Genomic DNA, 27535 nt, shown 5'->3' with positions numbered 1-27535 from the left:
ACCTATTCAAAAAACACGTTAGAACCAAACGAAGTCGCAAGCAAAAACTACCTCTAATACCAGCATTTGTTTAATAGATGTCGTTAAAGTTTGTTAAAGCGTCGAATGGATGGGATTGCGTCAAAGGATTAACGATTGGAAAAACTAGATCTTTATTCTCGCCCAGTTTGATATTAGAGTCCATTGTGAAAGCGAAAAGCAATCGGAAGTCATCGAGAACCGTTTCAACGGATTTGAACGTCAGATACGGCTCAACTCACTACATTGCGTTTTCTATTTGTTCAATTTTACAGCACTGTTTTCTGTGGTTGCTAGAAGCAAAAAGTTCCTCTCCATGATCAATTCTATTGTATTCTCAACACTTCTTACGTTCCAATTTATATTATCTGTGAACCAAGTGGAAAGTTATTGGTTAAGTAATAAAAGTGAACGATAAAACTCAGAAGGTCCATTCAAGGACAGCGGCGTCTCCGAAACTTCAAATATTTATATTCCTTTTGTCACGAACAGAATTATCTTAACAACATTAGCCACTAACTCACTTATAAAAGGAATTTGAAGCTTTTTTTTGCTAAGCTAATCCCCCGAGACGTCTGTAATTACAAAAACCTCGAAAATTTTAGGGGAGAAAACGAAATCACCTTGGAAATCAATTAAAATTCTACCAGTGAGTGCCACAGTAACGGTTTATTTTTAAAGAGAGCAATGGTTGCTCGAAACGATCCCCTTGGGGGGAATCGACGACGTTCCTTTAATAGGGATCTATTGTGTACGGCGATTAATTACTTTGTTTACTACAATCAAAAGGAATCCTTCAATGGTTGTCTGGATTGAGTACGGTTTAATTTCGGTGGTTAATCTTGTTTCTGCTTTATAACCGTAGATTTCAAATTAGCTGGGTAATTACACTCGTTCATTGTAGTTTGTGTTGTAATAACATTGCGAAATAGCTTAGTTTTCTTTGACGTTGCGGAATTATAAACTAAGCGTATACATAGCAAAAATATTTAATGCACTTATGCAAATACAGCCGGTTTACAAGACTGTTGATAGCTGAATATAAGCAGTACAAGTTTCGCTTGCTTAATATATTCGTGTATTTTCGCAAAAATCCTGTTGGTATTGTAAGGACTAAACATAATCTTGCAAATACTGACGAAACATAATCTTATACACCTAAACTATAAGTTTTCTTTAACTTTAAATTAGGCTGTCCTTGAAAGTGTAACATTCTACGTTAATTAATGACTTTCAACCTGCCCGTATTGTTCCCGAAGTGGAATAGCCATTATACCAATGTACTGTAGAGACATTTTTACAACCATTATGCAAATAGTAAGGCAAACATCATGGACACTTAAAATCTACCTTACCTACCTTAATAGATACACATGACAGTGAGAAAATTAACCGTAAACCACAACCACGATAAAATCCTCAGCAAATAATACGTAAGGTCTTCCGTATTACTGAGCTAGGTACAGAGCTCCCCAGAGCCGCATATCGACTATGCGGTACTAATAAGGATCTATTGTGCGGCGGGCACTCTTAATTACATGTGCGATAGTCTCTAAGATATAATTTGAAGCCGGATGTTACGTGTTATTTTTGATTAAGAACTCTATTGCTGAGTAAAAAGGATAATTGTTTGTTGACGAGTTGACAATTGTGTATTTCGTTTCTCTGAGTTCGTAAACTACTGTTAACTACTAAGAGATAGAAATTATTGCTACTAAAAGACTAAAATTTTTTTTTTGATTTTTATTAGAAAGCTGTATCTAAATTTACATAAGACAGAGTTTTGTGACGACTATGAAATGAGACTAAATGAGACAAAGAAATTAAACGCGAGCGTATCGGTGCCAAGTCCACATTGATGGCCGATGCATTTGTACGTAAATTTCTCCAGTCATTGGCACGATTTAAAAGTTCATTGTTACGATTGCATGCTCGTATAACACTATCTCAGTATCGGAGACAGGAAGATTAACAGTCGCCGTTGAACAAAATACAAATTGCCTTCGGACGTTTAAATTTGTTTCCTCTTTCCTTGGATTTGTGTCTGGCGGGAATTCCAAATGGCAGGGCGACCAAATAAATACTTAATTAGGCTGGAGAATCTTTGAAATGCCGTATATTTTGGTTGTTTGCTAGCCGTCCGTGACTTTTTCCGCGGAGTTTGTGACTTCCCCGAATCCTGATTAGCTGACGTGTACATAAAATGTTTGGACGGGACTTGTGACGATTTTGTGTGCGTCATGTGAGAAAATAGACTAAGCATAAAATAGTATGTAATAAATAAATTTGTTTAACTATGTTATAGCGTGTGGCCTGACATGCAAATCCATTTATGACACACTAAAAGGTTATAGAAATACCACTGACATAATCCACATACATCGCCTTAACATATTGTATTAACGTTTAAAATATCTCGCAGTTACTTTAAATAGAATAAATCTAACACAATAGTGGTAAAACACAACAAGAGCTATTGAATTCATAAAGAATATTTGCGAATTCGACACTACATACTCTCTAGATAACAGTGCAAATAAATAACACATTAACGTCACAATGGTTCAGTATAATATCAAATAAGCTGGTATACCTTATACCATCTACTTAAAGAATAGAACATAGGATTTCCATTAGATGTGTACTTAACTTGACAGCATCTGCCAGAGCGCTACCATGATCGAGTTACCTCCACGATACCTTCAATAATGTGGAGGGCGCCGTTTATTTTTTAAGCATTTGAGACAGCAGGAAAATTGCAAGACCATATTAAATTATATTAAACTTATGTAACTTCTTTATTTATAAATCCATGCTAGAAAAATCCAAACTAAAATATTATCTATGTAATTTTTGCTTAGTACAAATTTAACGTTAGAAATTCTATATTTAAAAATTTTTAGCATCCTAAGACCCATAAAAATTATGCCATAGCTACTTGTCATAAAAGCAAATATTACAGTACATACATACAAAGCGAAAGAAAAACAAAAATTCAGGCAGAATATTTTAAGGGACCGATGAGTGTGAAAACGGATAAAGATATTTACGAATGGATTCCCTTTGTTTCCCTCATCAGTATGTAGCAGTGGGTGCGGAAGGGTATACGACGATTTTTTTAGTAGCTTAGAGGACTGAGGGCTTTAGAGATCTTTGGAGTGGCCTCCGTTGAAAGCAGAAATTGTGAACGACAAATGGTTAAAAAGAAATGGTTAAATCGCATAAATGTTATCTAACATCATTAACTATGATAGCGATCAGAAAGTGATGCAAGACTTACAAATGTATATTATTTACTTTGTTCGCGTATTTAAAATGCCTTTTTTTATTTTGAGAGAATATATTGTTTATTTCTGCTTACATTAATTTAACATCTACCACAAACCAAATCAAAACTAGACCCTCAAACATAATTGCCGTCAAATTAAACCCGGCGAATTTGAAAAGCATCGCTAACGGAAAATTTGTTCGCGTGACGATAATCACGTAACACGGCGGTGTTATGCACAATCGGGAACCAGTTTCGTTATCATTGTATCGATAACGGTGTATCTGCATCGACTGTTTCGTGCCCGATCAAAATTCAGTTGCCTACTGGTGCAAATGTCTACAATCACTATGAATTTTACCCTAGAATTATTCACTCTATAATGTTCTTCGAGTCAGAACAATATTTTTTTCGTAATTAGATTATTTTAATAAATATGTTTATGGCCGTTTTATAGGATAATATGGTAATCCTCGTTTCATCTTTTGGGAAGAGGAATGATAAATAGTATGAACAAGAAATGATAAAACAGCATAAAAACTAGTCGAAAAATGATGATGAATTTATATTTTAAATATTCGAAAAAGCTACAATCCGCACGAAGTGGATCACGCTATCTCCCTCCCTTGCTCATACTAAATAGCGATGACGTCATTGCGGTAGTTGTATATGTACTTGTCATTTGATGTTCAAGCATATTAGAAGCAGTTTAGTGTTTAATTCACTTGAAATTTTAGATAATTGTCAAAGAGTTATGTTAATTAATTTAATTATCTTATTTATAATCTATTATTACTAAATTTCATTTCAGATGTTTCAGAATATTGATCATACACGCAAATTACGTAGTCAAGCATAAGTCGGCTAATAACCTTGCCGTTGGTTAATAAGGGAATATTTTAATAGCCTAAATTATTAAAACATCACGCGCATTGATTGAGTTTTGTGGTTGGTTACATCATTAAATGCAATCGAACTCATTAGAGTAATATCTTTATGGTTTATCAAAGTAATTTCTCTACCATCCGGTATGTGGTGCACTGCTATGGGTGCCGCTTGTTGCTAAATGACAGCAATAAGGCGCGATCTACTTTCTTATACTGTAATATCATGGCGAATTACATTTTATCTAGGTTTAAACACAAAAAAATATTTTGAAAAAGTGCTCGGACCAAATTACATGCACCTAAACAATTGTCACGATACGATATACCAGTCATCATCATAATACGACACGATATCGTGTCGTTGTAGAGCACGTGATGAAATCGTGTCACAGTGTGGTATATTATATTTGTCCTCACGATATTATTCAAAGGCTCAAATTCAGAACAATATACTCTAAAATAACGTGTCGATCTCGAACGATTTGCGAAACTAGACTATTTACCGTAATACGCTTATACAAGGCACGAAGTTAGTGTGCTGCGTGCTCTACACCTGAACTGTTTCAATTTAAACGGTAAATCGCAATTGTGAAATCAGACATGATGGCGTCATCTTTATATTGACACTGTTTTTGGAAATTAGGTCTTTGTTTATAGAATTGAGAGTTATTTTTGATTAATACCTTGTTATTATTATTTTTTTTAATATTTTTGTCTGATACTGTTTACTCGCGTAATTAGGATTTTTTTAATGTACTTTAAAATGTTTCCACAAGGCACATTTCTCGGTATCGCCTATATGTTTTACGTGTCTGAATGACGATTCAATGAGTACCGAATATTACGTATGCACTAAAAGATACGGCATTGTTGCCATCCGAAACTTGTAGTAACCGCCTGCATACCAACCGTCATTGTCCGACCGGATGACGTCACCGCTCAGGCAGCCGTGTCAGAAGCCATAGCGCGGCTGTCGACTGAGCTACTCGACCACACGTAAACTTCGCTGCACATTGCCACTTTTATTTACTATATCTGAGTTCAACGGAGCGTAACCCAGCCGTGTATTGTGAACAAGGGTAACCGAGTTACGCTCATCAAATTGTCTGGGGTTGAGGTGAGTGCAAGGAGCATAAATTAAGGCTAATGAATGACTTATTGTGTGAGGGACAGGAAATTATTATTGGACGCTCGGGTTACTCTGGGGATCGCGGATGAGTAAACCTGAAGGGTCAAACCTGACCTGTAATATTCAGGAAATTGTCTTCGCGGCAGGTCCGTGGCTTGTGTAAAAACGTTACGAATATAACATAATAAATAACTTAGTTAATTAATTACATAATAAATAATTAAATAATAAATATTTTTTTCACAATAAAAAGCTTATATTGTAAACTTATAATTGGAACCCTTTAGACTCGAGACTTGTTTTGAAGTAATAATGACAAAGGTTGTTATGTTCACGCGTCTACAAACTAGATCGCTTCCTCTTAACCGATACCAGCAACGAAACGCTATCACATCGCGTTTTAGTTGAAACCTGCATTTAAAACGTTACGTTCATAGACCGTTAATTTTAATAAAATAATTTAAAACTACCACAAATACACGTTAAATCATGCGTTCAGCAGAAATGTGAACGTTCAATACAAATGTTTAAACAACGAGTACAACTCAACTCGATTTATTGCAAGAGTTATTGGAAATACGTTGGTGTGATACCAAGTCGTGAGCACAGCGACGGCATTGTTCTCAATATGGCAGCACTGCTTAAGCTAACTAACTTAAGACGAATCGAGTGCATGTTAGTTGTTATAAATATATTGAACGAAGTTTTAATCGAGTTTTATACGTATGATACATTTCCACAATTTACTTTGAATTTATTAGGTTATTTTTTTATTATTTCTTTTTGTCATGATGAAATACTAAGGTCCAAATATAATATACTTCAAACGTCTAGTCGAACAATAAGCGTCGCGGCACACGTCAAAAATAAAAAAATAGGCCGGCTTGCCTTCGTCATACGACAGTCGCCAGAATTATGACATTTATAGAATGAACAGTGGTCGATTCCGGAATCTCACGATTCTGAAGGAGTCACTGTATTTCTAGTCAAAACGTTTACGAGTTGACGATATCGTTCGTTTATCGCATTCGCGGTGTGTTCGATACGTTTCTGACTGGTATCATTGCTCGTTTCAATACGGCGCACGGCATTCGCAGTCGATATGTGAGATGACGAACTCATAATTAAATAAAAATTATTATAAAAAAAGTTATAGCATTTTAAAGTAGTTAGAAAACAAATATAACCGGTAATAATTTAAAAATAGAACGCTTCGCTCGATGTTCATTGCTTCCACCTGCCCTTCCCAGACTACAACACTTGCACATTGCTAATTTTGCATAACACTCGTCCAAATGTAAAAACGAACGTTTTTCAAATACTTTCAGAAACGCGATAACAAAGTTATAAAACGTTTACACATTAAATGAGTCATCAGAGAATTTATTTAATACAAATTACATTTTGCCCTGACCTGTGACATTGCACTGATATATAGGCATAAATAGTATTGAGTATTATGCGCTATTTATCGCTTCGATGAACTGTATGCGCTTCGAATATATCTTGCTATGTTAGTATATTACTTGTTCGAAAGCAAACATAATGTATTCTAAGTTATTTCAAGTTTGAGCCCAGTTACACAATGTTCTAACAGAACAAAATTTTACTAGAGAATAGAACGTCTAGTGTTTACATTTAGACAGCGCACATTTCCATATAGTAATCGTTTGCATCCGCTTACTTATAGAAATACATTAGCTGCAGCTCTTATGAAAACTTTCTATGTTTTAAGTAAAATGTTTGGAGAAATGTTAGTATTTTCCCAGAAATTTCTGCTCAAGCTAAATAGTGGTTTGAAAATAATGCAGCGGAATTCAATTACTTCACATATAAATACAGCATATAAGAATATTTTTTTAAATGATATTGTCTTTCAGTTGTGTAACAGATGCGTCGAAATAAGTTTACCATAACTCTTAATATTGTGGTGTTTCTGACAACTTCTAATGTATATCAGCGATGAACAAGTGCTGCACATCTGCTAAAACTAGCTTAAACAGTCAGCACACAAAAAAACATGTTTTTAGATGTAAATACAATAAAATTATGTTCGTTATTCTAATTTTTTAATTTGATTGTTTTAACCCGTAATGCGTGTATTGTAGACTATGTTCGAAGTTCACAGTGCTAGATTCAAAAGTTATTATTCAAGTCGACATTAATTTGTTGAAGACAACATATTTCTTAAGTGTCAACATGGAAAAATTATAACTTGTTTTATTTGACTTGCGCGTTATTGCCAAAAATGTTTGTAGTTACTGTCTCAAGGGCATTTATTTCGCAAATTAGATAAACGAGTTGAATGTGCTCAAGATTTTTCTCGGTCATTTCGATTGTTCTCTCTGAGTTAAGTATTTATGTTATGTTCTTATTCAAGACATATAGTATGAAACAAGAAGCTATTATATGTGCTATAAAACTTTTTTTCCGAAATCTTTCTTATTTTTCAAAACATATAGTATAAAACAATAGGCTATCATGTGTGCTACGAAATGTTGCTTATATTTCAAGCCATGTAGTATAAAGCAAGGAGCTATAATGTGTGCTATGAAACCCATTCCGAAAATCTCAGAATCAATGTACTGTCCATTTTTCCGGGATGTACCCCACATTCAGTCTGTGCATTAACAAACATCTTCAGACTTTCTCCTTAACTTAGAAGGAAGTAAGGGATCAGAATTACGACTCATACTTTCCCGTACACTCCCCCTATGGCTAGCCTGTAACTTAATTTCGTCTAACAATAGGTTACCTATGTCGTGGTCACGATCCTCTGCCGACCAAATGAGTTTATCGATCATCTTCAATGCTTAATGGCTTGGCTATTGTTGGCTATAATGTCTACGAACTTGGCTGTTTAGGTTAATGTTTTCGTGATTAAGTAATGTACGATAATGTGCGTTAAGTTTTAGGACTTGAGTGCCAAGTATTTAGCTTAAGTTCTTAAATGGTCAAGTTTTTGGGGCTTTTATAACGAAAATTGTTGTACTTAGGCTGACATTTTGGTATCTAGAAAACCAAATTGTACGCGTGATTTTTTTCTTAATGAACATAGTTTACGAGATTATCGTATATTTAGATGTTTATGCTAAGTGGATGTTTGGCATACAGATAAAAACCTGTATTAACATAGACTACCTTTGTTTCGGAATACATTGAGACGTTTATCCAAACTAAGAACTAAAAGCCGTGCTAAGCTCAAACCAAATAATAATACACAAACAGGGGTAATTGGTTGTATTATATTTGTATATACGTTTTAAATTTCTTTAATTATACGTGTTAAATATATAAGTGAAACGTAATTAATTGCTACATTACTGACTTAGTGCCCGTATGTCGTCTTGGTCCTCCATTACTGCGCTGCAGTTTTAGTTAGACTGTAGTGCAATAAAGAGCTGAATGAGGGCTCTAATTGTTCACGCATTATTATAATAATAATAATAATATCAGCCCTGTATTATATACTTGCCCACTGCTGAGCACGGGCCTCCTCTACTACTGAGAGGGATTAGGCCTTAGTCCACCACGCTGGCCTAGTGCGGATTGGTAGACTTCACACACCCTCGAAATTCCTATAGAGAACTTCTCAGGTATGCAGGTTTCCTTACGATGTTTTCCTTCACCGTTAAAGCAAGCGATAATTCACAAAGAATACACACATAATTTTTAGAAAAATCAGAGGTGTGTGCCCTTGGGATTTGAACCTGCGGACATTCGTCTCGGCAGTCCGTTCCACAACCAACTAGGCTATCGCCGCTGTATATTGAATTAAGATCAAGGTGCAAGATTATATTTAATAAAAAAATAAGCATTTTAAACTATTTAAAATTGTAATTTTTAATGCCAACAACATAAACCTTATGTAAATAGGTGTTTTTCCACAAGGGAATCTAATCCCCAAGAAACAATCAATAATACCTTCTTACCTCACTAGTAAAAAGGTTACTTAGTACACTTGTGGAAGTAATGATTGTGGCTGTTTCCAATGATCGTCCACGATATAGGCAGATGCTGCGTTATATAAAAAAACATCTTGCATGCAAGGCAAAATACCCTAAAGCGAGGTCTAGATTAGCAAGAAAACTTGTCGAAGTTGGCTTCCACTAGCGATTTTTACCATGAAATGGACTATAAATTGCAAAGACATTTTACTAAGCTTTAAAATAGAGACAATTATACAAGTATTCGAATGCTGTTAATGTTTCTATAAAATCAATTCTCCACTTATCTCTAACATTCTAAAGGAGCTAAGCTACTCTATATCAAGGCTCTACGGTTTGATTTTCTATATTTAGTGTTTACCCTGGACGTCACCATCGTCCTCATTTATGGTTACAAATAGGAATTTTCATTAAATTAACTTCGGAATGGTATACAGAAGCCGTAGAAGATCAAACGGTTTCACATTAAAATTGTATTGTCAAAAGTAATGATGAATACTATCAAACGATAGATAAGTAAAAAAGGTTACCGTAACGATGTTAACAAGATATTTTAACGTTGAAGTATCTACAATACGAATAATTTTATATATTTTCTTTAAGAATCGAAAATCGTTCGTATTCATATCTCATAAGTACCAAGTTGTTCTTTTTTATTTCGGGCACATAGAATGTTGACTGATAAGAGGTGATTACCCCTTGACAGTCGACAAAATTATGCCGGCTTGTTGGAACTTGATATACACAGACTGATCCCGGAACGCGTCACACTTACTCGGCAACTATGGCGGATTTTAACGCCTTGTGTACGGTGGTCGCTATCCGGGCCAAATAAAATATATACTACGACCAGCAAAATACCTACTTAGGTCACTACATGGTACATGGCATCAAATAGCTACCACAAAAACTTGTAATACTTAGCTGTAAGGGCACTGTAAATTAACTACCTATGAATGTTGTTGATTTGCAAATACAAAGGTGATTCATACCGCTTCAAAAAAACAACACGTGGATTTACCTAACGTATTATTTTATACACGTGGAATATTTTTAAGTGCATGAATCTATGTTTATACAACACCTATTTTCTATATACGTAAACCCATTGACAATTATTTTATCCATCATTTTTTATTTCATGATTTCAAAAGTTCCTATAAAGTATGTAGTTATAATAAATTGTGACTAAGTTTAAACGATAAGAAATGGGTGGGGAAGATAAATGATAACTTATCACAATTACGGCGGGCGATATCAGAATACCTGAGGACCGCCGTCACCATACTAGGAACTAACACCATTACGGGAAACTAATAATTATGTCAACAAATATGCACTCACCAGTGCATGACATCCGGTTGAGTAAGCGAAACGTTGATTCGAAATGTACGAATACCTAGCCAGGTAACATGCCATGACCGACTTGTAAACCTGCCGTCCCAAGAAACAAACAAAAGGCGCAGAACAAAGCGCGTTGACAAGCAAGCCTGCGCGCACACATCCAGGTAGAAAAGCGGTTTTACCTTTAGTATACTGCGACGACGCCACCGCTACCGAACACAGCCATACCGACATGTACAAGATGCCCATCTCACTGATCCACGCGAACATGTTTATAACAATTTTTATTATTTACTCTTTCACGTCACTAATGTAAAAACATGTCACAATCTTGAAGCACGCTCTCACGGAGTCTCGTAATCACTAAACACGCACACTAGCTCACAGAACTCAACTCACATCCATTTGAAAAATATTCGTTTATCGGATAAGGTAGGTAACCACCTCGCGGCGCGGTCGTGGGACGAAGTATGCAGGTAAAACGAGTAGGCCTATTAAATTACAATGAATTAAAACTAACTATTTATAACATTTAATTTAACTAGACACTAATATACAAGCCACCGGAGTGCAGTGTTCGTCAAAGAATTTATGTTTTGAAACTTCACATAATATTTTCGTAAAATTATTTCAAAGTTAGCGAGATCGGAGGCCACGCCGTACACAACCACCCTGCACATCGTTCGCGGCGGACTGACTTGAAGTGAGCGAACAATCAACAAGTTGCGGTAACGCGCGAGGCGGGCCGTTGATGTTCGGAGCATGCGCGATCCGCGTCTATGTTCACGGCTGACGGGCACAACAATGTTGACACGGTGCTTCTCTTCGCCGATAGGCGCGCGGCGCGCCATAGCCGCCGTTCGTTCAAACTTAGAAGCCGGTTTATTTTCGCGCAAAAAGAGCATGACTGCGAATAGCGAGCCTTTTCAGGTTTGCCCACAGCCAATCCAGGTGTATAAATAAAAGTCCTGTCTTTTCTAGTTATTTTAATCGCCAAGCAAACTATTTAAGGACTAAAAACAATTTATAAAACAATTTTCATTTTGTATTAAAGGCTCAGTGGTAACTTTTGGGCAACTGCCGGTTGATTCTTCTTCTTGTTTATTTTCGCTCTCAGTCTGCAATAGAATTATTGACACTGTCATTTCTAAGAATAGAGAACTTATTACTTACATAATGAATCGATTTTATAGCTATAAATGACTTAAGTAATTAAAAGTCGTACGGCGCAATCAGATATCTCGATCAATAGTTTTATTTCTTTATTACATATTTTAATTACTTGACACACACACATGAAACACATCACGCCCTTTATCCCCGAAAGGGTAGGCAGAGGCGCAACTGATACACCGATTTCCCGCCGTATGTATAAGTACTGTTTTCCATCCCGTGATGTGATTGGGGGTCGAACCTATCACAAAACAGGCAAAAATTTCAGACTCCGGGCAGATACTGAGTAGAAAAACTCAATACCATATTAATCACATTTTGTCCGGCTACCAAGTTCAGTAGATATTTACTTTTTTGATATGTTAGGTAAAATATCTCCAGTCAAAACAGTGTGCAGATTAAATGAATGTAAGAACGTTACATTTATTAAAATTGCTAATGACTTATTTCATAAAGCGATATTCGGAAATCCTTTTATAATTATATTATTATTTTATTATTTTAAGAGATCTGTCTGGGAAATTGGTTCATACTGTAAAATTTGTGACAACGTTTATTTATCATTATGTAGTATGCCTACTTTTTCTTTATAAATTAATAAGTAGGTAACAACATATTTCATTACCTACGTGTACCTACCTACCTTTAGAATTTAATAATGAAATATTATTTCGAATTATAATTCTAAACGGGGAATTTCCTTTCACAATTTGTGTTTTTTTTTCTCCATAAAACCTACAAATTTATTCAAAAGCATACCTACAAATAAATATAACTAACCTAGGGTATAGAAAAACAGGTTCGTATACCTCGAATAGATTCCTCTTAGATCTTATTCTAGTCCGCGACCCGGGCCCGCAGACGCCCTCTCTCGGGAAGCATGGCGACCATTCACCCCAAACACCGACATCGCAACGCTCCATGGCGTCTAGTTTTTGTTTTGTTTCACCCACTATCGGCTCTTGTGGTGCGCTGAGAAATATTAAAACAAGTTTAAAGGAAACCTAAGGTAAAAATTGCATTCTAAATTCGACCGAGCTAAACCAAAATACAAACTACTTTTAAACATTTGTGGATTGTTAAGTATTTGTTATAGCTGGATTTTTCTATGTAAGTATAAAAAATTGTGTGGATTGATTCACACATACTTTTTGCGTGTCGATAGATTGCGTGTTAAATTTCATATTATTGGATAATTTGTGGGTTGGTACATTTTTGAATAACTGAGTCCAATTCGAATTTTGTTTTGGTATTCTAGGACAGCAAAGGAATAAATAAATTGTAGGATACGTTGGAGCAGAGTAAACAAAAAAAAAATGAATTAATATAATTCAAGGACTAGTCTAGCATCTGATTAATAACAACTGCATTAAATATAAAATGGAGACGCATCTCTACAAATTTTTAAGTAATTAAGTACTTAATTATATTTAATTTGTTTGTAAATTGTTTACGGAAATACGAAAAAGTGTTTACATACCAGGTGCACCTAACTCCTAAATAAATCTATCGCAGATTCTATTTTATATAAGTATTATAATTAAAGAGTATTGTTAACTGTTTAGTGTTTATTAGTATTCAAATTTAATAGCCTTAACAAAATAGATGTTAAATACAGGCGATATGGTGGTTAATGGATATTAATTAATAGCTTCGATTAATATTGAAATAATTAATTATTAAGTACATATTCGTATAAGTTAGTATTTCTGCCGTCAAGTACCAGTGTAGCAATCATTTAGATCGGTAGTGTGTGTTGGGGTAAGTTCGGATTACTAATAAAGACTGTTGATTTGAAATTATCGCTAATAAATCTTACTAAAATGAACGCAATCGGAAATTGGTAAACATAACAAAATGCTACTTTAGTCTCTGTTGTACGTATAAGAAAATACAGGTTTAATAGAAATTATTACGTTATCCGAACTTACCCAATCACTATACTTACTCTTCTTGAATATCCATTGATTCCGATTCTTCTTCTGCAAAAATAAAACCATCATTGAATTTTAAATCCCACACTAAAATTAATAAGGTCTAATATTAATTAATGCGATATCATTACAATGAAAAGTCCTTACCTCCATTTTTACTGCAGTCTACGTCTATTAACGGATAGACGTCAAGCCGTCGCACTTGTAATTTGGCAAACGGTTGCAGATCGTTCAAGTTCAGCTGGTAGAATGGAGATTTGCGATTGAATGAGCCTACTTCCACTCTCTCTATATTATCTCCGGGCTGTGACATGGATCTTGGAGACTGGAAAGAGTGAATGAATGTAGTTTCATGGGTAATGATTTTTGTTAATATGATTTATAGTATGTACATACTTATTATAAGATAATTACTGTGTGTTGTGGGACATTGGGCTTTTGCGTTTTAATGCAGAGGAGAAAAACATAATAATAGGAAAACAAAGAGATTAACCGAGAAAATATTATAAATCTCATCAGGATTTTAATATATTCGAATACAGTTAAGCTGTAATACTAAATTCCCGACGTTTTTTATAATTAGTTAATTAAGTGGAAAGTTCCCAGAACTCTTTATTTATAGCCTTTATTTGGCATAGATTTTATAATATCGGAAAAATTTGTAAATTGGAACGATAATAATGATTAATCAATTAAACACATTTCGTGGTCTTGTTGGTATATATGAAAAAATACTAATAAATTTTGTTAATAAAATTAACCATAAAAATAAGTTGTGTAGCACATAATCGAATACCCATAAAACATTTATTTATCAAACACTGAAATTTCCTTATGGAGCATGAAATCTTATAGAAGTACTTTGAATTCAAGACAGTGAAAGCATTAATTATAAACAGTTATTTAGACAAAAATGCTTACTTCATAAGACACGCCATCCATAGTCCCAGCATCCCATGGATACAAAGGTATTTCAAACTCATCCAACCATTCCGTCTCGTTACAGAGCTCGAACTTGTAAATGCCTAGGAACCAGTCGGGCGAGGGTCGCATCGCCACAGCTACCGAGAACATGTGGTGGATCCTGTCGGTCCTGAAGAGTGCTTGGGACGGAAGAGACATGTAGGGGTGGTGGCGACGCTTCCCTCGGATTAATGTTCTGGTGCCTTCTGGATAGACCATCTAGAATATAATGATATTAATGTTGCCAATAAGTAAGTATAAAGTTTGAATTAGTATATGCTTTTAAATAATGCGTGATTCTATGCTCTCGCAAATACGCATGTGTGAAAGACTTTTCCTGAATAAAAATCATTTCTTGATTGTGCTGCTGTTTGGATATATATAAAAAGTCAACGCTTAAACCCCTAAACGAGCCTTAATAAAATTGAGCAAACCTACTAACTAACTTTTGGACTAACGGACGACTACTTTTATCCTATAAAAGTACACATTGGGGTTCTTATTCCAGGAAAGTTATTGCAAATCACACCTTATCATCAAGTGGTAAAATATTGTCGTATCGCAGACTGTAATTCAAAGTTTCTCGAAGTATTTTTGACAAACCACCCTGCTGCCTAAAATAGAAATGCCTACGCCCAACTTCTCTTCAATGCAATGAAGAGGAACCAAGGGTTTTTCAAAAAATATCCCAACTAATATTATAAAAATTATGCATTGTTTTTACGCCTTCACGCCTTTACTTTTCAAATCGGTAACAATGAAATTTTGCATATAGGTTCGTTGTCAGGGGTATAGAAGGACATGGTATCTTTTATTCAGAAAAAAGTATTGTTCTCAAGGGATAGAAATTGGTTAACAAATCTACATTAAAGCCCCCCTTAACATGTCATAACGCCTTCCTAGGGCGGCGCGCCCCCCACTTTGAAAACCAATACTGTAATCCATGAATAAGAATTGATAATGTTTCGCATATGGTTGTTGTTGTAACACACAGGTGTTAGTTTTAAATATTTTTTTGGAACTCATTGTTTTATACTTCATATTGTAACAACTACTGGCTGGCCTATAATAATAAATAAGCAGTGCCAAAAATAATAAAGAAAAACTTACTGCATCTATGATCTCTCTTTCCATAACAGACACGTCTGCTTCCTCAGCTAAAAGCTGTAACCCCTTAGTGGCCTTAGCGCCTTGTTGCCACATGGTAAAGTTGTTGCCATGCGAGGCTCCGATCAGATGACTGTAGCCATTCTCATCGGGCTTGTTGGGGTAGTAGCGAGGATGGGCCACCCTCGACCACTGGCCTTTGAATATTATCTGTGGGTAGTTATGAGTAGTGTTGTCAGACGTGTCGTATTTTAGGCACATTTTAAAATCTCTCGTCGGGTCAGACTTTGTTCCGTAAATTGATCGATCTACGATTGACAAGTACTCACGCACGCAACGTTTGCATTTTCGCTTATATCAATACGACTAGATTTTTTAATAAATTTAATAAAAAGCGAGTTGATACCTGTTTTTAATTATAATTATAATTGTATTAAATGTTACAAATATGTTAAAACGAATTAGAATACGGTAAAACTGAGCCGATCCTCTGAAAAATATTAAAAAATGTCACAAAATAATTTTGTTACTTATATGTCACGGGTAAAAAACTAAAACCCCGAATATTTATTCATTTATATATTTTACCCATTTAAGCATTATTCCCTTATAGACTAAAAAAAAACTGGCTTCCCTAGTTATGACGTAAATTATTTTCATTTTCTTTTATAGTGCGTGGGTATGGTTAAGCTTGTTATTTATAAATTGAAACCTAACTTAAGCTCACGTGGAGGGGGACGAGTTATCGAGTTACGTATCAAATAGCGGAACCTAACCCCCCCCCCCCCCTCTTCCTATGTGAGACACTAATTCTATACCCATTTCGATAATTAAATATACCAACTCGAATCATTTGCGAAAAAAAACTTTCGTCATAAGAAGAGAAGACAATAAGTAGATTTAAATTTCACTTCATGTCATTCCCATTATCAAGGACGTATCGCCATATTGGGCACAAATTCCAATCCCATATATATGTACACGGCTGGCATTATAATTATTACTGTATACCTCATACCGCGCTTCACTGCAGAGCGTGCAAACTTCCCTAACAGGCAATGGAGGACTGTCTTTCCTCTTCGAATCCTCCATGTTAAGCAGTATAGTAAGGTTGTCGCCAGTGTACCATACTTCCCTGTTCTCGGCTACCATCGCGCGGATACGAATCTGTTGTTGTGGACTGCTTTGTTTTGGAGATACCCAATGAATCTGGTGGAAAAGTGATTTAAATACTTAGTCTGGCCATAAATACTGTTACACTTAATTATAAAAAAATATTACATTTGAATTTCGAATCTGTCATTTTTATACGATTGTTCATTGTGTTTTCTCATTTTGGCGCCAATACATTGTAAAATATTTTGCGATATTAAAATGGTGTGGGGTGATAAAGAGAACCGAATCGCTGTGATAGCATTACACAAAGTAGGTATGGAGCCAAATGCAATTTTTAAAACTCTCCATACACTTGGTATTAGTAAAATGTTTGTGTACCGGGCTATTAATAGGTACAATGAGACCTCCTCTGTTTGTGACAGAAAAGATCTGGCCGTCCACGTAGTGTTCGTACGAAAAAGGTGGTCAAAGCAGTAAGGGAAAGAATTCGAAGAAATCCTGTCCGAAAGCAAAAGATTTTATCTCGGGAAATGAAGATAGCACCTAGAACCATGTCGCGTATTTTAAAAGATGACTTAGGACTTGCAGCCTATAAGAGACGCACTGGCCATTTCTTAACTGATAATTTAAAGAAGAATAGGGTGGTAAAATCGAAACAACTACTGAAGCGGTACGCAAAGGGAGGTCACAGAAAAATTTTGTTTACGGATGAGAAAATTTTTACAATTGAGCAACATTTTAACAAACAAAATGACCGTATTTATGCTCAAAGCTCTAAGGAAGCTTCCCAATTAGTCGACAGAGTGCAACGTGGACATTATCCGACTTCAGTGATGGTTTGGTGGGGTGTTAGCTATGAAGGAGTGACTGAGCCATATTTTTGTGAAAAGGTATCAAAACATCGGCACAAGTGTATCAAGATACCATTCTTGAGAAGGTAGTTAAGCCCCTTAACATCACCATGTTCAATAACCAAGTATGGTCCTTCCAGCAAGACTCGGCGCCGGGTCATAAAGCTCGGTCCACGCAGTCTTGGTTGGAATCGAACGTTTCGGACTTCATCAGAGCTGAAGACTGGCCGTCGTCTAGTCCCGATCTTAATCCGCTGGATTATGATTTGTGGTCAGTTTTAGAGAGTACAGCTTGCTCTAAACGCCATGATAATTTGGAGTCCCTAAAACAATCTATACGATTGGCAGTGAAGAATTTTCCCATGGAAAGAGTGCGTGCTTCTATTGATAACTGGCCTCATCGTTTAAAGGACTGTATTGCAGCCAATGGAGACCACTTCGAATAAGCTTTTTATATTTTTAATTGTTTTATATTTATGTATTAAACTGACACACTGTAAAAGTAATAAATGTTATTTGCAGTTAACAATTTTCTTTTTTCTTTATTACAATATTTATGGCAAGACTAGGTATACATTAGATGACTACTAACTAATTGATTATATTTCATAATTTGAAATGTAGATATAATAATTTGGATCGCATAATTCTAATCGAACTAAAGTTCAATATTGAAATACATAGTGATTTTAAATGTTGCATACTCAAATCCCGTAGGTAATTAATATAAAACGATCGCCAAATATTTAGCATACAAATCATTTAGTGCACCTTAATGCCTAAGATGTAATATGCACCTAGGCTAAATAGATAAGACATAGAAGATAGAAATTAAAATATGATTATTACCTCAACCCAAGTTTTATCCGAACTGTCAATATTCTCAACAGTACTTGCGCATCTCTCACTGTACCGAGATTTGGAGTCATCATCCAACGTCTTCAAGCTACCAACATCCACCACCTTGCGTGATACTTCAAACACGCTATTGTCCACAGCTGGGTCCTCGGCAGTGATCATAAACCATCGGAACGGCCGGCTAGAGTTAGCTGCGTTTATGGTTACTACGAAAAATTAAACGCAACGATACAAACGGCAATAGTAATTTGGTTAGAACGTTTACTTTGCGCCTGTGCGGATTTAATAGCAACATTTTTCCAATGAACGTATTTCTGTGCATTACCCTCAGGGGTATTGGAAACTAGATTTCGTGTTTGATTTCAAATTTCTATTTGAATTATCAACACACACGAGTTCGAATTTCAGTGAACTGTAGTCTTGGTGTTTATTTCGAGTACTCGAATACCTATGACTTTTAGGCGAAGCGCAGACGTTTTGAACTTCTTTCCTGCAAATTCTTCACCTACAGTGAAGCCAATGTTAGTTTTATATTGTAGTAAGCATAGTAAATGACATTAAACAGTATTTTTATAGCTTGCAACATCTAAAGGAACCGTATAAAAATACCTAATAATTATAATTTGCGTCGTTTTCTCAATGCACTGAACACATTATACTCTACCAAACCAATTAATTCCTATCTTTAGCTGCTTTGTTATTAACGCCTACACAAATTTTAATACAAATAAGTCCTGAGCGTGTAGGATGTCTTGTTGTCCTTCGTGTCTGTGTTTACCAAGGGTTTATGGAAAAATCAAACATAAAGTGACTTTGACCGGACATGGTGATTTTTAGATCCATCTTTAAAGATTAGCAAGGTCTGATCTTTACACTTTATCGGAAATTTGTAAATCGCTTATATAAATAAACTTCATTGTAAAATGACTAAATTATAATTTAGTTTGATTATTTAATATCTCTTTTTTTGCTCCGAACGGGGCTTCGCGTCGTTTTCTTTCGCTTTTGCCTGGAGCTTCGCGTCATTTAGGGCCGCCACTAGTTCGTGGATTGAAAAAAATATTTTTCAGATAATAGTCACATCGTGCACTTCTCCGGTATAAAAATCAGTCTATAAGCTAAACTAGGACTTGGTCTAATTGTGGCGTAGAGATTCAAATCCATTCAACAGCTTCTGCGTTTAATAAACGTTTATAGAACGAATTTCACCAATATACGAAGTGATTCAAGAGGAAGGTTCATGTGTCTAATTAATTAATGTTTTATGTGATAGAAAAGAATATAGGCATATAGTATACTCTGCTACCCGAGCTTAGCCGAGGTGAGTCGCTAGTTTTTAACAAAAATGTTTACAATTTTTACACAATAGTAGCGTTGTATCTTTCTCCATAGTGAATAAAAAATTACTTACAAACATAAGTCTGGTCAGGCGTGTAGAATATCTTGTCGTCCCTCATGGCCGCGTGTTCTATGACAAGGTGGAAGAGACCCTTGTCTATGCTGGGTGGCGTCCCGTCCGAAAGAGGAGGGGTCTGGTCGCATTTGCTTACCAGCGTTGATCCATGAGCCACGTATGATAACAAAATTATTAGACATTTTAGGTACCTGAAAACAAACAGTTTAGTGAAGGAAACTTTTGATAATTTTTATCTTTTCTCTTTTTCTCTCCTCTTAGCTTGCTAGTTCGTAGTATCATTTAAATAATGTATCTTAATAATTTAATTGAAAATTTAAATAAATTTATACCCTGATCAGAAAAAAATCGTACTTTGAGATCTCTACTTTAGCTTTCTCGTCTTCATTAGGGCTGTCAGTACAAAATGGGATCTCTACTATTACTTTTTCGTTTAAAGATAACGTTGTCGGTATCAGAAATCAGTACCATACTTTACTACAACATGGCGAGTTTAGTTTTCTTACTCAAGTTATAATTAATAACTATCATATCATATAGGTACATAATAAAGCAACTTAATAATGTCTAACCCAAATTATTATGTCATATCACACTAACATATTGTAAATACAAACTATACAATAATTACACAAACATCCGAACCGCAACCTTTATAGTGTCAGAGACAAAATTAATCAAAGTCTTCAACAAAATAGTTCTATCGATTCCAAACTCCGCCCACGTTCAAGTACAAGTTCCTTCATTATAAACTTGTGTCAACAAATAATTTTGGTTAAGTTTCATACATTATACAGATTAAACAGCGTCTTCGCAGATTTAGACTATAGTGTGTTCACTAATCTCGTATCACAAATGTAAATTCAAGTATCTTCTTGCACGTCAACTATTCTGCCGGGCTAAGCGCAAAAGCAATATGTCAGGGAAACCTTATTTCTAGATAATCGAAGTTTTGTAAATATAGTTTTATAGTTTCGTGAGTAAAACTGAGATAGAGAAACTGTTTTAAAGTTTTTTTCAACAAGTTCTAAACAAGATACCGTTATTTCGATAAGTTATACATATCTTTTTTAATCTTTAATTATTCACAAAATGTTAAAATATATTTCGCTTAAAATTAATACACTGGTGTCTTATAGTTAGGGATGTCGGAGGAGGAACAGGTTCCGGTATTTGATATGTACCTCACCCCTCCCCGATGTTAAAACAATACAGACTTAAGTGTTATAGGTCAGAAGCATGCCTTAGGTTTTAAACATGCGGGCCTTCGACTTGACAATTCTTTCCGTTCCTAACTAGACGATCTTGCTAACTACGCTATAGTCAGTTGCAAATCAGAAATTGAGCTATTTTACTATAGCTAATATAGCATAGCTAAAATTAGGTATTTTTGATAGCAACCTGTTACATTTACGTTTTACATACAAGTACGAAAAAATTCACCTCTCGCACAACTAACAGAGCTTAGTTTATGATCTGGAACCGACTTAATTATATTTATAATTTTATCCATATATCATTGCAGATTTATTTCTTAAGTAGGCATATATTTTATAAATTTTTTTACATGGCGACTGATTTTTTACACTATAATTTGCTCGCGTCATGTTTCACATTTTATTTATGGAATACTAATTAATGACTTAAAATTTAACGTTACATTTAAGGCTGTCTTCTCAAAACCCAACGGTCCAGTAAATAGAGCACTTACTTACGACTACCACCCACGCTGGTTCTGAACCCTTAGGTCAAAAAGTAGGCGGAATCACTATTTCCTTTTAATGTCTACGCGATTCGTATTGTATGTTCATTTAATGTTTTGTTAGACATATCGATTCAAAGAAATCAGATTGTAACGGTGTATACATAAAATTGTATCTATTGTGTTAGTATGTCTTTGATGTTTATATTTACTAATGTCCACGTGGCTAGAACATGAAAAACTGTGTACGTAAACAATTATATACTGCCGGCATAAATAATTATTTATTCAGTACAAACAAGCTACCATTCAAAGACAATTTTATTTTTTACTTCAACCTTTGTTTTTATTCTAAATTGGAACTGATGACTTTTAACAATTAAAAATAAAAACGACTCACATATTTGTAGCAAACCGCCTTCCGCCAGTGTCAAGGTAAGTTTTACCGGGAATGTGACGATATTCCCTTAATTCCGAACAAATTATTCAATTCAAGTGAACGATTAGGTTATCTCGGCGTCAACTGAACGCGGTCGACTGAAAATATACTCTAGTATATTTGGAGTTGTGCCAAACTTCGTCTAAGAATACGGGGTTTCTTTCGATGCGTTCCAATAGTGGCTTTTACTTTGTTTTCGTTCCTTAACTGAATAAGGAAATATTGATGTGCTCGCAGATAAGCCTGGGTAATTGTTTAATTATTTGATTTGGACTCGATAAGGGGTTCCGTGAAAACTTTGGAAGTCAAACTGGCCACCTGGTGTGAATTTATTTGTAGGTGATTCATAATAAATTAATCTTATATCTTATGTATTAGGGTGACAAGCGCATGCAGTTCTTTATAATGTAAAGTTCTGTATGTGTTCCTACTGTTTATGGGCGCTCGTATCGCCTACTATTACGCGAACGGCATAATTGTCTTGTCATTCAATTGCTTTGCAGTCTTGTCATTTATTGGTTGTAGGTCTCTCATATGTGAGAGTCCTCATGGGTAGGCCGCAATGTTTATTTCTACCGCCGTGTGCAGTCACTGTTGTGTTCCGGTTTGAAGGCGGTTGTAGCCAGTGTAACTACTGGACATAATAAGACTTAACATTTCATGTCTCAGGATGGCGAGAGCAATGGAATACCAAACAGTACTTTGTAATTCAAAGTTGGATGGGGTTTTTACTGTTTATGGACGGTCGTATCGCTTACCATCAGGCGAACGGCAAGCTCGTCTCGTCATTCAAAGCAATAAAAAAAAATACCTATCGCAGGCGAGAATAAAATTACAAGACCAATACTTACGTAACTATGTGTATCGGCTTACGTTAAAAATATAGCTTACTTTGCTAACATTAAAACTTCTTACGCAATTTTCATTAAACAGTAGCTTATGTATCAATCTGGCGCATGATCTATTGGTATGACAAATTTCATTCCAATCCGTTTCAACTACCTACTTTCAACAAACTTTTCCATGTATAATGTTATAAAATAAATATAGTAGGGATGCAGTTGCCAAGCATATGTTTGTAATATATTTTACAGGAATGCCTTATGGAGGTTGCAGTTAATTAAAATAAAACATTCAATAACAAACAGTAACAGAGATGCGTTCTGCGGAACTAGCATAAACTTTTACTGTTCGTTAAAAAGTGTTTTTAGTCGCATACAAATGACGTTATTAAATAATTGATATTTGCCTTTTATTACTGTGTTTTGGATATAATTAAGATAATATCCAAAACACAGTAATAACCCGTGGCTTCGGACGTGTGAAAAGGGTCCTTGAAATAGAAATAATTTTATGTACTTTTACGGTATAAAGTTCTTAGCCTATATTGTTAATTCAAGAGATTGTCTGGGTGCCACCAGTGATGGTCTTAGCGTGGCGAACGGCTTAACCGCCAAGGGCTCGCCCTTGCAAGGCACAAAGAAAACACAGTATCTTCCTTTTGGGGTAAATACATCGCAAAGATTTACCTAGTCGTAAAGCCCAGTGGCGAAAGGTGAAATATTTCGAAAGAGAACCTGAAAAAAATATAATATGCATAAATGCAATCTGCAAATCGTTCTAATGATAATTAGATTCTACATGAATTCTCAATAAAGCGAAGACGAAAGGAATCAAGTTATATGGCCCCTTCGCCACTGTTAAGGTATTACTAGTCCTAAACATTTAGGAACTTCGGCATTAAGTATAATATAAGATTAAGATTAATAGGATACATTTTGTTAACATCATATTACACAATACAGTATGAGACTATAAAATATTGAATTGCGACTCTATCACGGACAAAGATGTAAGACATAATGTTCTATTCAAGATATTTACAATCGATTCGCATACGCACGAGCCACAGCCCTAGCTCGAACAGATTAAAATATCGTATCCAGTAGAGAATACGCTAGGGTTACGAAATTAAATATGCATGCGAGTAAAACGTATTTCTGTCAGTACGTTTCACCGCAAACATTACGAGATATCGGCATTGTGGTAAATGCAACGCTTTAATATTTATATGTTTGCCTCCACTTAGCAATGCCGGCTTTTGTTTTTATTTATACGGATTTTTACAACGGTGGCCAATGGTTAGTACGCACTTTTTCAGGATTAGGCAAGTTTTTAGTTTTGTGATTACTTTTAAAGGCTTAGTTAATGGGAGTTACTAATTTCTGGATCTCCGATGTAGTTTATTCAAAAGGCTTTATATAAAATGAAATCACTCCTTGATTCACTTCTTAATGGATAAGAATAAAATTATTCTAAAAGGTGGATAAACTGGGAAAGGACCTGGACGTATTCTTCATTCTGTATCTACAGCTGGTATATAACTACCTCTGTATCAATGATACGGCCATTTAGAGCCCTTTTTGACTGATAGCTACATTAAACTAAGCCGCCCCCCAAGCCCTGAAGAGACCCCAACAAATTTTGATGCAGGGCCCTTTTATGAGAAGCTACGCCACAAATCTATTGTTATGTATGTTGATAAGGGAGACGCGTACACCACTACCTATAATATGAATTCTAACGTGTGGATATTGACACATTCGTGCATAAAGCGAAAACGAAACGAGAAGAAAGTAAATATGAAATAAATTGGGACGTTGGCGGGCGTCGGTGTGCGCCTGATGAATATACATGATGTTTTTGACGCGACTGATTGCCGAAAGCATTAAGGTAGGCGCTCGCAGTTTTAGCCAATTTTTTTGCGATATACTTAATGTACAGATTGTAATGTTTGGGAATTGTATTTTTAGATGTATTGAAGATATTGGAATTATAAGGGTCTTATTTTGAGTTTTTAATGCTTACACATTAAATTGAGATTGATCTTTAGAATCTACCTACTTAAGAACTTCATAATTGTAAATACTTTGCAGTATTAAAACATAAATTTATTATGTAAGAAACTAAAATCAGATAAATTATTCAGCTAAATAATAATGTTAGTTATAAAGAATAAAACATTGTCCCAAGTTATAGATAAAGTTTAATCTACTGCCTCTGAAACCCTTGGGATATCTTTATACATATTTATTAGCAACTACTGTATAATAATTTATTCTACAGTTACTTAAGAAACTATTATATATTTATGAAAAACGTAGGTAGCAAATTTAATAACGAATATTATTTACTTATCCCCGTCTCCTGTTAAAATTAGCTTTAAACAGCCTTATTCGATGATAAGAAAAATAATAAGCTATTAATTATTTAGTAGGCGCCTTAGCCCTATAACCATGTTTGTCCAGAAACTCTAAGGTGCCGCGCAAACGCTGTCAACTTGTTGCTGAGAAATAATACGGAACTGATAGTTGTTCGAGCAATCGAATGACCGAACAACGATGTTGCTACAACTAACTAGGGGCAGGACCGTAGCTAGACTTGAATTTAAGGTAGGGCAGCTGTGATTACAGCTAGGGTGGAAGTAAAAATGTTACTAGATCTGATCTGGTCAATCGATTTTTGGCTTTCTTGATTTGTGATCTTGATATGAATGAGTCAGGTTAATACTTACATAATTATTAGGGTTATATACAGATTGTAACAAAATACCCTTAAATATCAATACGATTAACTCTTACTATAGAACCAACTTTCAAATCGTGAAATAAAAAACCCGCTGCTCCATATATTATAGTTAGTAGATAACTACTAACTGTAATATAATACATAAGTATTATTTAGTTAATTAAGGTAGGGCATTAGTATTTTAAGGTAGGGCATTGCCACACAATGCCCCCCCCGAGCTACGGCCCTGACTAGGGGCCGTTCATGTACTACGTTAACAGAATATTAGTAGGTATTTTTTCTCAAAAGGCAAAAGTTCTCATATCCCCCTCCAATGCTTACGTAAGCATAAGTAGGTACAATGTTTACAAAATCTGTTTGAGTTACTTTATTTTTATTCATTTATTAAAAAATCATAGAATATTGCTGACGTAATTACTGTTCAGACACCCTGACTCTCATGGTATGGAAAATAAACAGTCCGTAGACCCCGATCGCACTTTAATGCTTACATTATACTTGAACAATCCTTTACCGTGAAATTTTATTTGGTTTATAACGATCATCATCGAATTTAGTAAAGATTTTATCCAGTAACTCATTAGTAGACAATAGCTAATGCAATGCTCAGACTATTGCGAGGTCTTTTTACTCGATTGCCAAGGCAGGGTTATGATTTTTTATATTTCTTTATGCCCCTACAAGCGTGTCGTTCTGACCATTCGTCCCGTTCACCATTAAAGCCGCCACTGCTCATCAAATAGTTTAATTTCTTCTTTACCCTATTATGCGCAGGGATCACGTGTGCGGTCTTCATTTAACATAAACAAACAAACACGTATTTGTATAAATTGTATCGAAAATTAGCTCGCTGAATCCGGATGATCTCTCATCAATATTCCGTTTGGAAAAACCACGTTTGTAGCATCATTAAACTTCAATAGTTGATGGTGAACATTGACATATGGCCGACGTGCTCTCACATATGCATATTCAAAACAGTGTGGTAATGTACACATTTTTTATTCTTTAAATCTTTATTGGATTATGGTATTTATTTATGAACAACCAGAAGGTACATTATTACTTATATTAAGATTACTACGCAATGAAATCGAAAAGCTTAATGCATTTCTTTTGATGGTTGTAACAACATTAGAAAGGTGGCTGTTACAAATATTATTAAACAGTCAATTAGATTAACAAAATAATTGAATATGTAATGAAATTATCAAATTAAAATAATACAATAGACTAAAAACAATTAAATTAAGTTAACAGAAGCAAATTTTTGCTAGGTCATGTGGGCTGTTTTCGAATTAAACATTGGAATTGTTTTAGGGTGTGACGAAATATGTCCACTACACCACCAATTGAATTATTAAGTTTGCCTTGCTATGGTTACTTATCGACTGGTTTTTAATAGCTACAAGTGTGCGAGTAACAATCGCAAAAAAAATGATATAACTCGATTTCTGGTGGCTTCTCTTTATCTAGAATTTCTGTAGAATCTAATTACCATGAGAACCATTTGCAGATTATATTTATGCATCATCATCAGCTACATAAAGCCCACTGCTGATCAAAGGCCTCCCCCAAAGATTTCCAGACGGACCTATCGATAGGGGCCTACATCCAGCTTGTTCCTGCGACCTTTATGAAGTCCTCTGTCCATTACGACGTATATTAGTAAGATAAGGTCATTGATACAGCAGGCACTACTATTAGGATTAAATTGTCTGATGTTTCTGAACCAAATTAACAAAATCTGCGAGGCATAAAATAAGTTATTGCAAAACCACAAACCATCTTCAATGT

General features: G+C 35.1%; 2 protein-coding genes across 2 annotated transcripts in view; both read right to left on the bottom strand.

The window, feature by feature from the left end:
- LOC115442177 (DE-cadherin) overlaps nt 1–11316 on the bottom strand; it is a 271403-nt gene extending 260087 nt beyond the window's left edge. The window contains exon 1 of the mRNA XM_030167178.2: nt 10776–11316. Within this exon, the coding sequence (XP_030023038.1) occupies nt 10776–10863 (88 nt within the window). The 5' untranslated portion in view covers nt 10864–11316. The remainder of the gene's footprint in view (nt 1–10775) is intronic.
- Nucleotides 11317–11566: 250 nt separating this feature from the next.
- Nucleotides 11567–22248, bottom strand: LOC115442201 (spondin-2). The gene is made up of 10 exons (XM_030167209.1): nt 22112–22248; nt 20007–20200; nt 18587–18801; nt 16782–16979; nt 15774–15980; nt 14622–14882; nt 13848–14025; nt 13715–13748; nt 12576–12738; nt 11567–11711 (listed from the first exon to the last, which is right to left on the bottom strand). Coding segments are annotated over exons 1-10 (1557 nt in total). The 5' UTR covers nt 22114–22248; the 3' UTR covers nt 11567–11606.
- Between the last annotated feature and the right edge of the window lie 5287 nt (nt 22249–27535).

This window comes from Manduca sexta, chromosome 6, assembly GCF_014839805.1.
Source record: "Manduca sexta isolate Smith_Timp_Sample1 chromosome 6, JHU_Msex_v1.0, whole genome shotgun sequence".
NCBI lineage: Eukaryota > Metazoa > Arthropoda > Insecta > Lepidoptera > Sphingidae > Manduca > Manduca sexta.
The sequence above is the reverse complement of the archived record's forward strand: the minus strand, read 5'-3'. Positions and strand labels throughout refer to the sequence as shown.